Genomic DNA, 16078 nt, shown 5'->3' with positions numbered 1-16078 from the left:
AGGTATTCATTTTCTTATGTGTGCCATTTCATAGCGCTATTCAAAATCTGGCTAATAAAGTTAAATAGAACTAATAAAATAATGCTATGAAAATTTACGTTTAATGTAACAGCTATAGAAATACTATCTAAATACTTCTTCTTGTAAAAATGATAATTATTCACTAATAAAAAGCTATAATTTGTCTATAGTACAATCAGTCAGTCAGTCTATTATAAGTAGGCTTAGAGAAGATTGAAAATCCTAATATACTTCAGCAAAATTATTCAGTAAAACAATTTAGATCCAATTTATTTCATCAGCGAGTTTCAAATTCAATTCTCAACAGTACTCGTACTTTCAGTATTGTTTGAACATACACACAGCAGAGTATAAATGTAACATGTCATCTATGTTGTGGGAATGTAAGTATGCATTGCAAAAGTTGAGTTCAGTGGATATTTAGTCAAATATAGTAAAATAGAAAAATGTAAATTAATAGCACTAACGATTAATTTTTCCATTGCCTTCAGTTGAGAGTCTAGAATAATAATAAATATTTAGTTATTTCCGCCTTAAAGTTGTTTTATATGTATTGGAAGAACATGACTAAATATAGTTTAAATTCAGACTGTTTGTTATAAAACTATGAAATGACTTTTAATTTGAACTAAATCCTGATTATGAGACTCAACTATTTAAAATCTGTAACAAGTGTGCTTTCATCTAGTTACTCTTTAATCGATCTATAAACTTTTTTTTTGTATTGACTACTGCGTTTTTCGTATTCCTATTTTCATTTCAGAAAAAAAAAATTAGTATTCGTTTTTCACTTGTGTCTGTAACGTAACGAATACAATTTATGCATATTCAAAATCAGATCTAAATAAATAAGAATAACTCTTATTTCTTCATATTTTTAATGATTCCAATTTTCAAAATCATACCATTATTGCTTTTAATATTTTTACTAACCAGTGCCTGGCAGGGTCAAAGAAGTTGCAGTTGTTAAATCAGTAAAACTTGAGTTTTCTTGAGAATTCTTTATAGATTTATAAATTTAACTATTATGGCGCCACTTTCTGTAGAACTTGAGTAGAACTTTCAGTAGAACTTGAGTCTTTGGTTGAATGAGACCAAGAATAAAACAACATTTTTATTTGATTGAGAACACTATAATAATAATATCATCGAAGATAAATGTGATAATTCCCTAATCAGTTTTATCTCTTGTGTATATTATCATAAAACAAAATCTATAAGTTACTTGGTAATCCATTGGTTTCTTGAATTCCTAATTTTGAGTAATTTTGTTTAAATTTTTGACCAATCCACTTTTGATTGATATAAACTAATTCACTCGATAGAACTTTAAACGCAAAAACGTAGATTTTTACCTATATATATATTTCAATAACTAAAAATATTTAAAACCCAAACGTACCTCCGTCGAATAATTTTGCAGCAAAAGCATGGTTCTCATTACCAAAAAAACTAGCAAATACAACAAATATCGACAATAAAATTTTCGAGTAGTTTGTTAATGAAATGATGGCTGTAACATGTCATCAACAAATTACTCGTTTCGAATAACGTCTTAGATTTGCGATATTTACCGTATGAATCATATTGTCATAAGCAGGTATTAAATATAAAACAAGTTATTACAAAATTCTTCAATATTGTCAAACATTTTGGCATCAAAAAATTATATCGTATGGTTTTTAATAAAAGATTGAATTGAAATGCTCCGTATTCCCTTGGGTTACATTGTTTTGTAATCTCGAATAATTTTATAGTGATGATTACAGAGAAATAATAATGGAGTGAAAAAAATGTTGCAAAGCATGATAAAACTCTGATTTTCATAAAAATGATCGCCTTTATTTATATGTATAGTATATGCAGTGTGTGTATTATTATGCACAGTGGCGTATCCAGGGGGGTGGTTTTGCGGGTCGAAACCCCCCCTTGAGAATTAAAAAAAAAAAATAAAACCATTTTTCATTATCATACATAGCAATTTGCCGTAGTTTGAAACGCTTTTTAGACCCCCAAGACTACTAAAAACACGCGTATTCCAGCGTTCGATCGGACCCGCTAGCAGTTTCGATCTAACTTGACAAAAAAAATTTCAGAACCCGCCCCTTTGAATATTTCTGGCTACGACCCTGATTATGCAGCATTTTACAATCACATCCAGCGCGCCAATTTTGATGAATTTTCAACATATGTTATGCAATAGTTTGAGCATATACAAGAGTGCTACTGACGTCAATAGGAAACATTAAAAACAATCAACAAGTCTTACCAAAACGTAATTTTATTTAGTGAAAAGCCCAAATTGAGGTAGCCTGTTGGAAATCCTTGCCGCATCATGTTATCAGTGTTTAATTCAAAAAGTTCATTTTTGATATGTTTTGTATATGTTTGCCTTCTTGGTGATGGAAATCATGTTTTGCTTGTTTAGACGTTAGATAACTGCAAATGGGTAACTTGCGCCACCGCGAACGACCAGCGTTATATTCGGCATTTTGAAGTTATCTATTGAATTTATTTGAAGCGTTTAATGTTACAGACATTTAGTGATACACATAGTAAAAATCGGGCACCCTTGTCGCTCTATTTATCTTATATTATGCACGAGAAATGGTGAAAATATTACTGCTAATGTGTTACTAATACTATTGAGTGTAGTGATCTAAAAATATTTCCGAAATAAATTAAAATCACCATAGAAACCATATCGTAAAAACTATCCAGGTAACAAACTTTCACACAGACGAGTCAATTCATTGCATTTTCATACGTCTTATCAACACCGCAATTACCATTTTAGGGATACATTATTTTCTGAATAATATAAAAACATTTATCGAAGCCTGAATTTTTTTTATCCTATTTGAACTAATAAATGACACATTTCTAATCAATATAGTTGTTATTTCTCCTGACTCCAGCCTGTTTCGGAACACGTGGAGGCATTGAACTTGGCAGATATTCCCATGTCATGAAGAGCATTGATGAACGATGCAACCTGTGACAAAGTGGGATTTCAACTTGGGAAAAATCCACGAATCACACGATGCTCTGAGAAACGGAAAATGTATGCATTAACAATTGTATGCTCAATTCAATCTGTTCAATCAGTTTCTGCGATAAAACTCTGATATCATCAGACGCTACACAGAGCTTACATGATAGAGCTTTATTTCCAAGATAGGTAGAGAACAAAACGTATTGATTCATTGAGAGTATTGTTCTCATTCAAGTATTTAGTCTGTTGCCCAATGCAGAACTAAATAATTTGAGCCGTTGATTTAGTTTGCAATATGTACGAGTGCTTCTAACTTGGTTAAAGAAAATATTATATTAGTTCCAGGATTATCACGCAAGATACATTTTCAATACCTTTATCAGCTATTCCGTTCGCCGGACAAATGAAAAGTGTCAAAATAATTTTTGTAGTCAGTCAGGTAAACAGAGTTTTTATTGGTTAGAAAGTTGTCCGATATAAACAGATAGAAGTAAATTCGCTTTATTGCATCATAAACAATAATTCAATTTGTGAAATTTTGTTAAGGCTGAACATGTTTTTATATATTTATCCATATTCATAACGGTTGCGCTATCAAGTCCGTTCATTTCTTTTTCGTGATCGTCGTGACGATATTCTAAAAATGTACGTGTGTTAAATAAAGTAACAAAAATTGAAAAGTTGACTGTACTTTTTGCTATTATGTTACTCTGACAAACTATAGCATTATTATTATTATATAGCATTGAAATTTCTACAAATTTGGCATACATCAACAGGTAGTAGTTTTTTTGTATATATTAACAATCTTTTTCTGATTTCCTTAGGTGATAAGTTCCATCTCCGTCATAATCAACATCAAATTCAATTTCTACATTTTTGAGAATTGATAGCACGTTACAAAAATTAACATTCTTTACAACTTTAAATCTAATTTTATGATTATGATATTCTACTGAAAATCATATTATTAATTGGTATGTGCATAGGCTTTTGTTGGCTCAGCAGTTGTTATTCTATGATTGCAAGATTTGGGTTCTATTCGATATCAGTATAACTTTATTCATAACATGATTCCAAGTGGTCGGTTTTCAAAAATAGTTCACACGAGCTACGAAAAATAATTGTTTAATTGATGAATCATTTAATTTATATTTTTTCTACTGGAGTTTTTGTGATTTAATTAACTATTCTCAAATGCATTGAATAAACTCAAGATGAAATTTTATGAGAATTCTTTATGGATTTATAAATTTAACTATTATGGCGTCACTTTCTGCGTCAATAATATTAGGCGCTTGAAAGGGTCGGATCGGGGCTTCAACATGGTTTTCTGTGGTGATTTAATGTGTGCCTTTGTTAAAATCATATTTTAAATAAACTTCAGACTAAACCACTAGAAATTCTTAACAAAGTGTTTTCGGTATTTCATTTTTAAATATTTTTAACTTTAAAAAGCAGATATTATAGAAATATATATCTCGAATAAAATATACATATACTAAATATTGAATACTTTATTTAAATTAAAAGCATAAATTAGGGTTACCTTATCTGGAAAGACAAAATCCCTGACAAAATTTTAATGAGCCACATTGACCAATTTTACAACCGAAACACTTATACTGTACAATGTACAGTTTTATGGTATAAATTCACGATGTGTCTAAAGGCACCAGCTGTCGTCTCTTTCTCGTGAGAGTAGAATAAATACAGAACAAAACGAAAGGAGCAAAATTTTTGCTTAATCTTCAGCACTAGTGACTGAACCTTAGCACGGAATAAAGTACATTTAAAGGCTGTGCAACCAAAATACCGATTACAAAATGCTGGCAATTCAGGTCATATGTGACGTCACAATTATCTAAATCCGACGCAATCCGTGTTGCATAAAAATGCTAGAATGTGACATATATCTGAAAGATAGGATTTCGTGGATGCGCAAAATCTGAAAACTCGAGGATTTGTAGCAGGGATTCACTGTATTCGAAAATCGCTGACATTTAAGCACTTTTGAAAAATTTCTCCCATACGCAAATTTGACCACTAAAATCCCGGACATGTCAGGGAAAAATATGGCGTATGGCAACTTTAGCATAAATATCTTTTAAAATTTTGCATACATTGATTGAACAATTTAAGCAGCGTAACACCTTTGCAACGAATAGTAAGATTTTTCTCTTCCGCACTCTGAAACTGTTACATGACACCATGTTCTTTTGTAACTTGAATCTAGATTCTGTAGATGTGAAATTACTGAATTTGACACAAAAAAGCATAGACGTTATAGCCAAAGAATAGCCAGCACATTTCTCGTATTATCAACGATAAGCTCTGGTGGGGTATTATGACATCATAGATTGGCGCCTATTGGGCATTCATCAACAACTAGGCGCACTCGCAGTTTTTTGTTTTATATTCTCCATTAAGCGTTAATTAATTTGATTATTTTGAGGACAGTTTATCGCCTATAGTCAAAGAATAGTTCTCTGAAAAAAAGATTTTCAGCCAACACGTTTTTCGAGTTATCGACGATTAGCTGTAGTGGGGTATGATGACATCATAGATTGGCGCCTATTGGACATTTATCAAGAACTAGGCGCACAGGCAGTGTTATGTTTTATATTTTCCACCAAGCGTTATTTTGTAGACAGTTTATTGCCAATAGCCAAAGAATGGTTCTCTAAAATAGATTTTCAGCCAGCCCATTTTTAGTATTATCCACGATCAGCTCTTGTGGTGTATTATGACATCATGGACTGTTGCCTATTGTACATTTATCAAGAACTGCACGCACCGGCAGTTCTATGTTTTATATTTTCCTTAATTTTCTGTTACGTACAGTGTCTTCCTCTATCATTGCGTAACAAAAGAGGTAGACACTATTTGCTGATTTTCGTGAGCTGCAGTTTATTTATCATCTGAACCGAGTTTAGTGAACATGAGTGATTTTTTAGTATTTCAAAGGAAAACAAATTTTAAAGGGCATAAAGTACAGATTAACGATCATAAAATTTTAGCTTGCTTGCAAATAAAAATAACCGATGCAAATAAAAGATATTTCATTGAAAAATGTTTCCCAATATGGGGACTCCGATGTGTGCGAGTGCGACAAGAGTATATCGCTATATTATGGATTGATTTTTTGCGTATATCCTGTGCGTCCTCTGTCTGTTCAATGTTTTGAAATGAGAAACCTACGTTTCACATCGTACAAATGTTTTAAAAATTATTTAGAATTTATCTTCCTAGATTTGTAAAAATTTGTATTTCGTAGTTGTGAACAGTAAGAAGACAAGCTATAGAACTTGATGTAGAGTGAACATAGATAGAAGTTACCCACAAGTTTGTGCTAAGCTCATATTAGTTAAATATGATTTTCTCAATTTCATAAAAAAGTACACTTTCAGGTATTGTGTACTGCTGACAAAGCATGAGCGGGTAATGAGGAACTCTATAGTCAGACTGAATAAATTTACTGTGAAAGAATCTAGTTTTGGCTTTTTGCTTTGCAAGGAATCAGCATCATCATCTAAATTCTAAAGAACTGTGAGACTTCAAATTTGTAGATTTAGTTTCTTTCGATCACTAAACTATTTACTGCTTCAAATGAAACAACAAAAAAAACTTTTAAAACCAAGAGTAAAATGTCTAATTCCGACCAAATGCAAATAATTTACTTTTTCGAATACACTCTGAAAAATATTTTTCAATCTAGATATATATATTCCATATTGGGCAATGGGCACTGGGCCAAAAGATACCCTAATGGTACACAAAACCATAACGCATCTTCAGGCCTTTGAGCACTCAATGGATCCAACACTGTCGAATTGTGCCCAGTGTAGCAAGTCCCACTGAACCCCGGTACACTGAACCCCATAGGAATCAAACATTTTATGACTGCACCATGCCGAGATTAGGAAAGCACATCCACTCGCCAACGTTATGAACATTTCACAGTGGACTTTGTTAGAAAATACAAAACAGCGGTTTGTCTTGTTGGAAAGGGTAAAGTAGAAAAAAGAAAAGACTGAGATGGCGAAATTTTAGCTTCAACCCGCCAAAACCAATTTGATCTCATAGCTTGGGTCGCTGTGTACGGCTGATATCCGCTTCCGGGTACGTCGTAATTCACCGAAAGGCGGAGTCAAAAATCGAATTGAGTACCTGAATTCGGATATAGTACGAGCGTGAGAGCTGCTTTTCTACTGTGCTCATGTCCCATCGTGGCCCATCTCCCCCTACTCCACTAGAACTATGAAATGATCAACGTTAAATAAGAAGCATAAAGCAGAGGCATTTTATTTTTGTTCAATTTCTTTGTAACAAGCTTCTAGATTTTACCAAGATAATTGAAATTATTTATTCGAAACAGAATGTCATTTCCACAAAATAAACTTATGCTCGATAACACGTTTACATATTCACTGCAGGTAAAATTACGTATCAGTCCTAGTTACTTTAAACATGATATCAGGTGTTAATTTATTACTCATACTATTATCATTCATAGCATGGACATCAACTGCATCCGAATCACAGATATGTTATCTTCCCCAGGCCATGGAACTTGACGTTGAAATGGTAAAGTGGAGATAGGATCTTGAATTATGGCTAAAATGGATGTGTGTTTAGGCTATATGTTATGGTCACTTTTAGAACAATATTAAATAGTAATAAATTACAATCAAGTTATTTGTCAAAATCATTCTTGTATATCGTGTACTAAATTAAGTTAAACTAAATCAAATAAGCCCAATCAACTCATTCCTGTATTTTTTCTTATTTTATAGTTACCAAAAACTTCGTGGTATTCCGGACTGCATACAGATGATATTACAGCGTCTATGCTCTCCTATATCAGATTAAATAATTTTACATGCACAGCATCTGGGTTTGGGCTTGTTTCAAAGGAGCATGGTGTAAGGTAACAAATTTCATTGGAAATTGATAAAGAACCATAAAACTATGTTACGCTGCTCAGTTTACATCACAGGCTTAGCTTGGTCGACTTAAACAAGATTGGCGCAGCGGTGTGACTCATCGTCCTAAGCGATAGGAATACGTTCGCCACCGCACCTCTAATTACTCTGCGTGGGTTCGCAGGTTCGAATCCCATTCGGGGATAGTTATGTGCGAGAGGATTGCTGGACTCTTCGTCGCCGTAAGGTGGTTCAAGTAACCGGTGGTCGGTTACGGCTTCCTCTACCATTTCCGAAAACAAATAACTAACTAATCTTATACTTGAAATGGAATGGTAACCGGACGAGAGGACGTGGTTCGCCATACGGTTAAGCCGTCTTATCGACTTTTCTCTCCCCCGGGATAAATATGTAAATCTTATCCTATCCTATTATAAAACACGAAAACAATCATAAAAATCATAAAAGAAATATGCAATTTTCTTTTCATGTATATATATTTTCAATTGAGGCTATAGCTCTTAAATATTTATAAGGGCTTTAAAAGTTACATTATTACAAGTCGAAAGTATATAAACATTTATAGGAGGCATCTCTGTATATTCGCGTTCACTCGTGTCTATTATATTTTGTGTCCCTTACTAAATTTCACATATTTGATTTTTTATATATTTGATTCAGCTTTTTTTCAAAATTAACGAGTGTAGTTCCGCTAGGTCTTGATTCCGTCATTCTAATTTCTCCGTATTGCTGACATCGACTTCGTTTGTTTGTTGTTCGGTCCCGGTAGTAATACTAGTTGGAAACATTTGCTTTGCAGCATAATATCATAAACATATTCTCAAAATTAAATGTCAAAATTCAAAACAATATTTTGTGACGCCGAGTAATAGGATAACGCGCATTGGACTGCAGGTCCTTTCTCCTTGTCTATACTTCCTGTTTCGGCCACATATGGATCCTGTTTTGTCTGAAGTTGAACTATGATCTAACGAAAGCTTACAAATATACTCACTTTTTCGTGTAACGTTCCTGTATTTTTTAGATATGTAGAATTTGAATTTCATTTTGAATATGACGGAGATGGGATTTATCATCCAAGGAAATCAGACGCAGGTTGTATTTATATATATATACAAAAATCTATGACTTGTTATGAATGTGCAACATTCGTAGAAATTTGGATGCCACAAATGATCATTTCATTTTTTTGTCAGTCTGTTTGCAAAGTTTGATATTTCCATTGCATTTTTGCTATTGAAACACATTTGGTATTTTATTCATTACACATTCGTTTTCAGAATATATTCACGCAGAGCATGAAAAAGAAATGAACGGACTTGATAAGGAAGTCGTCGTGGATATGGGTATATATACGAAAACATGTACATGTTCAATATAATATTCAATACAATAAGGAAAATTTATTTATGCGTTTTATATTTATCAGACAACTTTCTAATCAATGGAAAAGCTGTTTTTCTGACTGACTACAAAAATTATTTAGCAATTCTGCAATGCCCACGCGACGGAACAGTTGACAAAGGTATGAAAATGACATGATACGTTATAAAATGAGAAACATCAATCTCGTTTGAACAAAATTACTATAAATCATTTGAATATATTGCAAAAAAATAGAATAGTTCAAGTATTCAATAAGTATTTGTAATGCAGCAGAATAAATACTGCAATAGGAACAGTACTTACAAAGAACCGAAACATTTTATGATCTGCCTATATAAATGCAAACGTATTTAAACGAACCTCCTGCTTGAAGTATTTTCCTATTTTCAGAGTATCGTTTGATTCGTGGATTTTTTCCGAGTTCAAATCCAGATTTGTCACAGGTTGCAGTGTTCATCAATGCTCTTCATGAAATGGGAATATCTGCCAAGTTTTATGCCTCCACATGTTCCGAAACAGACTGGAGTCATGAGAAATAACGAATAAATTGATTAGAAATATGTCATATAGTAGTCCAAAAAGGTTAATAATATTCAGGCCGAGATAAAAATATCTTACTCAGAAAATCACGTATCCCTGAAATGGTAAATACGGCGTTGATACGACGTATAAAATACAATAAATTGACTCGTCTATGTGAAGAATTTGTTACCTGGTAGTTTTGACGATATGGTTGCTATATGGTTGAAGTACACCATATGTCTGAACTCAGGTTGTGTACCAGGTTAGGGTTCAGGTTATGCGACATCTTGGTGCGCATACTTCAGGAGTACCCGTCTAACATCTAAACAACAAAAAACAGAAACGGCGACCCCATTACTGCTTGTTCCAGAATATAACCAGTAATAACAGAAAGTTGTTTATCTTTTTATCAGGTTAATAATTTTTGTTGCGAATGTTTCCCGTTCAAAAAGTTAAAAAGTTAAAAGCAGTCGAGTAAATAAATTTTCCCAAATTTAAAAAAAAAACTCCATTTTAACTTTATAAAAAATAAATTAATTGAGATATATTAAAAAGTTTTTACCGTGATAATGCATTTTTTTTTTTAAAAAAAAGATGTAATTCCGACTAATTGCCAAGGCCAGCTCCTCGTTTGTTCCCAGCTCATAATAATACTCGTTCAAAAGAACCAAAGGCTTGGAATCTTGCGATAGTCCGAATTTGATTTTTTATTCAAATCTTCATTTATTGTGGTTATAAGTTTGAATACATATGGATCAATATATGTATATATGGATCAATAAGTTGCAAGCATACTTGAAGAATCTATTTATGAATTCGTTCATTGTGGATATCGGTTAGGAAAAAATTCGCCGCAGAGCGTTTTGCTATGAATACAAATAACTCGTGTCTGTTTTTATAGGCGCTAATTATATGTCCCTCAGGTGAGGGCCACATGTGATCAGCGTTCCAGGGTTTGTACCACCCTGCTGTAGATAAATAATTTAATGTTAATTTTTAGCTATTTTCAACTTTAAAAATAACTCGAAAAAAAATATACAGACCTGAATAATTAAATTTTTCATGAATCAACCGAACATTGGTCGGAACCGGAAGTCAAATGAAACAGCGTAATATATTTGTATTCTGGAGATTTTGCTTTTTGCTTCTAAAGCAGCCTGGAATCCAGTTTTTGTAGACGTGAAATTAGTGAATCCGGTACAAGATAGCATAGACGTTATATCTTATGCCATCAGTCCAGAATATCACGTAGTTTTTGGTAACGATAAAATAGGAAAAACTTAGAAGATGCTAGCATGGTTAGAACTTGATACTAGTTACACAAAAATTGTCTTGAATAATAACGGATTGACAATTACTATTATTCAGTATTCACCTAACAAAACATGTGCTGCATAAAAAAAACAGCAAAAACAAGTGACTCTAATTTAGTCAATTTGAATTGTTATCTTCAGCATACCTTTCCAGCGTTGATGGGCGCTCCCGTAGTATGTGAACCATGTTAGAAAGCTGTATTTCCGCGGGTATGGAAGTAGGTACTCCCGTAGGATGTGAACCAAGCACCTGAACATAGTATGTGTATCAGATTAGGGTTAGGCCATAATTTTATTTCAATTTCCCTTATTTTAGTTCTATTACGAGTTAGGGGATTAGCCAAGTGACTTCCGTAGTATTTGTACCTGAAATTATTCATGTTTCGAGTGAAGAATGTTACTCATTCTTTCGTTCTATCCTTCTATTTTGACTTTACGTCAAAATGTTGTGTTTATGATTTGAGTGCAGAATCTCTAAGTCAGAGGACGCACAGGATACACGCAAAAAATCAATCCATGTTGTGGCGATACATTTATGTGGCAGTTCCACATAAGATAGCGTAATTCAGTAACATTGCGTATAAATGAAATATTTTTTATTTTCATTGCTTAAATGTTTGTTTTAAATAACTGAAACAAAAAAGCAAAAGAATAATCATTCGACAGTCCGAGGCAACTCTCTGTGTATATATATACAGGGTGATCAGACCAAGTGTGGACAAATGTTTATTAAAATATGTATATATATACAATATAAATGTAAGAAAAAAATATTTTGCAGAAAATAGCATTATAAAGATAAATAAATAAAAGAATTCCATGTTATTTCTCGATATATCCTTTTTTGCCTTCACTACACGCCTCGATCTGATTGGAACTTGAATGCACGAGGTACGTATGGTTTCTTCCGAAATTTTGTCCCAACAAGTCATCAATCTATGAATTAGAGCAGTTGTTCTCAATCTGAGTTACGTGCATCACTAGTCATTCACGGGAGCTTTTCAAGTAATACGAAAGCAGCTTTGAATTATTGCAACAATTAACTTTTGTATTCGCTAAACGGCGCAAGTGCAGTTTTAAGTATTCTGTGGCGTCTGCAGCTGCCGCAAAACCATGGCGGTATTTCCATACCATGGCCGCTACGGCCAAACCTATGGCGACTGACTTTTTAGCTGCCACAAACCAATGACGAGCTGCCGTTACCGCGGCAGCAAATTGAAAACCAATTGCAGATGAAATTTTGCTGCCGTAACCACGGCATGTGGGCCGTAAATACAGGTCTGTCCCTTATGGTGACAAATATTGGGTAAGTTGGGACGTTTTTCTTATGGATGCAGTATTGATGGGTTTGGGGTTAGGGCTTAAGTAGATATAATTCCGCATGATCAATTGAAATCTGGTACATTTATTTGTGAATATACCGTCAATACTGATAACTGAATACTGAATAGCGCTATAATACCATGGAAAGAGCTGCCGCGGTTCGTTTGTGGCACGAGTTGCCATGAAGTGGTAAGAACTGCGCCTCAAACGGCGTTTATAGCGCTACCAGTTCTTGTCTTTTATCGCTATCGCCCGTTACTGTCCACCTAAAACGAAACGGACATGTTTTCGCAATTTTGCGCTTTACTTCACAATACATCTTATCACAACCACTAAATTATCTGAAACCTCGGACAAATAAACTTTGATTTGTGCTAGCCGCTATCACGAACGCTTCCTTATTTGCCGATTTATTAATGCAGACGCATTGTAACGTAACACGCAAAGCGGCGAAAACATGCCTGTTCCGTTTATCGTGGACAGTGACGGCGAGTGCGATCTCTAAGGACAAGGATTGGTAGCGCCATGAACGCTGTTCAGCGAATACAAAAGTAGATTGTTGCAATAATTCAAAGCTGCTTGCGTACCACTAGTGGCGCGCGCACCTCAGGTTGAGAACAACTGTTCTAAAGCATAGATTGATGAATTGCTAGGACAACATTTCAGAAGAAAATATACGTGCCTCGTGCAGTCAAGTTCCAAACAGATCGAGGCGTGTAGTGAGGACAAGAGGAGAATATCGTCACACTAATAACCGAATTGCGCAAGTCATTTTTAGCAGTTTTGAGAAAAACGTAAAAAACTTCCTAATGATATTGTTATGCCATTGAGAGTCAATAGTTTGTCATGGTTCAATTTTTTGATCGTAGCCGGATTTAAGTTAATTTGTATGACGCAGTTACGTGACGTCATAATGGCGCACTGTGACTTAGGCAAAAATGTGTTTATGACATGGGGACATACGCAATTTTGCAACTTTACTTACTATATGCACCAGTCCTGAAAACTAAACATTCCAAAAACGAATGTAATTCTCAGTATCTACAATGTCGACCACTAGATATTTTATCATACAGCCAGTCGATCCCACAGATACTGATTCAACTGAAGCAAAGTTGAATCTTTTGTTGAAAACAGTCGGGTAACTCCGATGCCGACACTTACTCAAAAATTAAGAAAGCTTAACAATTATGAAGGTAGCATACACCTCAGTGTGTAAAACAGAATCCTTAAATATATTATTGTTGAAGAAACAAAACCTGAGCAATCTCGTTTAATCGAAGATTTATACTAGAATTATTTTTGCCACTTGTCCAAATACGTGTGTGGCCTATATTCCTAAATCTTGTGCAATTCAAGTATTTTTTTGGCTCCGTGGTAAACATTTAATGTCCATATTAAGGCTTCATTTCAGTTTAGATATTTACCAATTTTATTTATTTTTCTATATCTCTTTTTTCTTTTGCTTAAACTTGATCACACAAAACCACTAAAATTTTTAAGATCAGGTGTAAGAATGAAATTTCTGCGGAATGCCTTCATTGGTGCAAAACATCCATATTTTACCGCCATCAGTTGTTTCTAAGCTAATCTTACGATTTATGACAGTTGTTACGTTCTGGGTCCTTATATGGTCGTTTAATAAAGATGGAAAGAGGGTATTTTATGGCGTTATTGTCACCTTCTAAAAACTCGTAGTATAGACTCTGGCCACATGGGACGTGAAAGTAGGCCAATAACGAATACTCTTGGCGACTCAGGTACACTTCCACGAGACGTGTACTATTAGCACAAATGTTTATTTCTTCTCATTTTATTCGAGGAAACACCAACATAATTTACTTATTGCTATATTGTACAAATAACGGAGAATAAACCTGGCGACGAAATGCAAATCCAACAATAATAGGCCAATTACGAAACTTTGTGAGTCGATATTATTCAAAAATTACGCATAGTAACTTGGACAATGTTAATATAATGGGATTAAATATAGTATATTTATTATTCTATCGGCAACTCTTGGCTCCAGTTAGTTTCTGAACATGTCGAAGGATAAAACTTGGCTGATATTCCGACACCATGTAGGACGTTAATAAATGCTGCAACTTGTGACAAAATTGGATTTGGACTTGAAAAAAATCCCCGAATCATTCGATGTTCTGAAAAAACAGTCATGATAATATGCAAAAGAAAGAAAAACACAAATAAAAGGTGCGATTTATTTTGGTTCCAGGTATGGTTCTAAGGCGTCCATGTATGAAAGTTTTGTCATGAATCTACAAAGATGCTTCAGCTGCATATCATCAATTTGTACCTGTATTCGAACTTCTTATACAGAAAAATTACTGTATTTAATTTAACATGTGTAATGCCGTACATCATACCATGATCAGATATCCCTCCTGGAGGACATAGAAAACTTGCAAAATAGTTTTCATAATCAGTAACGAACACAAAATTTCCGCCAGCTAGTAACTGATCTGTTAAAACAAAGAATCAATTGTGTTAATATTTACACAGATAGGAAACGGAAGGAAATGTTTTTGAATTTACAATTGTGTTCATTTAATTATATTTACCCATATCCAACACCGCTTCGTTATCATGTTCGTCCATTTCGCTTATGTGCTCAGCGTGATTAATTCCTACATTAATGAAATTTAATTTAAACGAATTTCATGAGAAACTATGGACCTTTCGTAGAAAGCCTTCGCCACTAATGCAAAAATGTGAGATTTCAGAAAGCACCCCCGCCAGGTTTTAAAATAAAAAATTCGTAATTATCTAGTTCGGTTTCTGAATGTTTGAACATTTCCAGCGAAATCTGCAATCTAAACCCAAACTGGTTAATTGTTTTTTAGCGGTGTGGTATTTAAATCTTTGAAAATACACAAACTGGCGTATTCAAAACAATATTAATTCATGTGTATGATATATAATATATATGGGTTTGAACGGGAATATTCTGGAATAAATTTAAGAAATATCAATTTTATTCGAAGCGACATACCTCTATCTGATTTACTCAGATGATAAATTTCATTTTCGTCACGATTGAAATGAAGACCAAATTAAACATATCTGAAAAGCATAACAATTGTTATAAAATGTATAATTTTTATAACATCCGGTAATAAAAAATCTTTGTGGCACATTGTACACTATTGAATTTATAACACTATAAGTAAAACGACAACAAAGTTACAACTTTACTATGCTGCAGTTTTTTGCAACAATTCCAAATTTCAATCCTTCATTTTTTCTTAGTTGTTTTACCTGGACCCATGTTCGGTTACAACAACTCTAAACCCAGAGTTGGTATACGTGAAATTACTGAATCTGGTACACGAGAGCATCGATGCAACAACATCCGCCGTCTGAAGTCCGGTATACCATGAGGTTTTGGATAGCTGTGACATTGAAGAGAATAACATTATGAAGGTAAGAAATTGGAAAAACTTCCAATTTAATATAAGCAAATTCTATTTTAACATATTTTAGAATAAGTTCATTTTCGAACATTTAATGCTTTAATGCTCATTAAAATATCTTTCAAAACATTTGGGAGA

The 16078-nt window shown here is 33.7% G+C and overlaps 1 protein-coding gene and 1 long non-coding RNA gene across 2 annotated transcripts; one reads left to right on the top strand and one right to left on the bottom strand.

The window, feature by feature from the left end:
• Positions 1-7432: 7432 nt before the first annotated feature.
• Positions 7433-10574, top strand: LOC120348014 (uncharacterized). The gene is made up of 6 exons (XM_039418125.2): positions 7433-7603; positions 7813-7946; positions 8987-9057; positions 9243-9308; positions 9392-9487; positions 9739-10574. The coding sequence occupies exons 1-6, from the start codon at positions 7487-7489 to the stop codon at positions 9885-9887; spliced, it is 633 nt and encodes a 210-aa protein (XP_039274059.2). The 5' UTR covers positions 7433-7486; the 3' UTR covers positions 9888-10574.
• Positions 10575-14349: 3775 nt separating this feature from the next.
• On the bottom strand, positions 14350-15593 carry LOC120348113 (uncharacterized). Its single transcript, XR_013478845.1, has 4 exons — positions 15520-15593; positions 15089-15154; positions 14894-14989; positions 14350-14668 (listed from the first exon to the last, which is right to left on the bottom strand). It is a non-coding gene; the product is annotated as an uncharacterized LOC120348113 (long non-coding RNA).
• Positions 15594-16078: the final 485 nt, after the last annotated feature.

Source organism: Styela clava, chromosome 11, assembly GCF_964204865.1.
Source record: "Styela clava chromosome 11, kaStyClav1.hap1.2, whole genome shotgun sequence".
Lineage (NCBI taxonomy): Eukaryota > Metazoa > Chordata > Ascidiacea > Stolidobranchia > Styelidae > Styela > Styela clava.
Note: the sequence above shows the minus strand (reverse complement) of the source record. Positions and strands in the feature narration are given on the sequence as shown.

Bases quoted from the DNA above. Each gene is read 5' to 3' on its own strand.
- LOC120348014 (XM_039418125.2), top strand. From the start codon at position 7,487: ATGATATCAGGTGTTAATTTATTACTCATACTATTATCATTCATAGCA. The intron at 7,604-7,812 runs GTAAAGTGGAGA...CTTATTTTATAG, and splicing joins TGGAACTTGACGTTGAAATG to TTACCAAAAACTTCGTGGTA. The intron at 7,947-8,986 runs GTAACAAATTTC...TGTATTTTTTAG, and splicing joins TCAAAGGAGCATGGTGTAAG to ATATGTAGAATTTGAATTTC.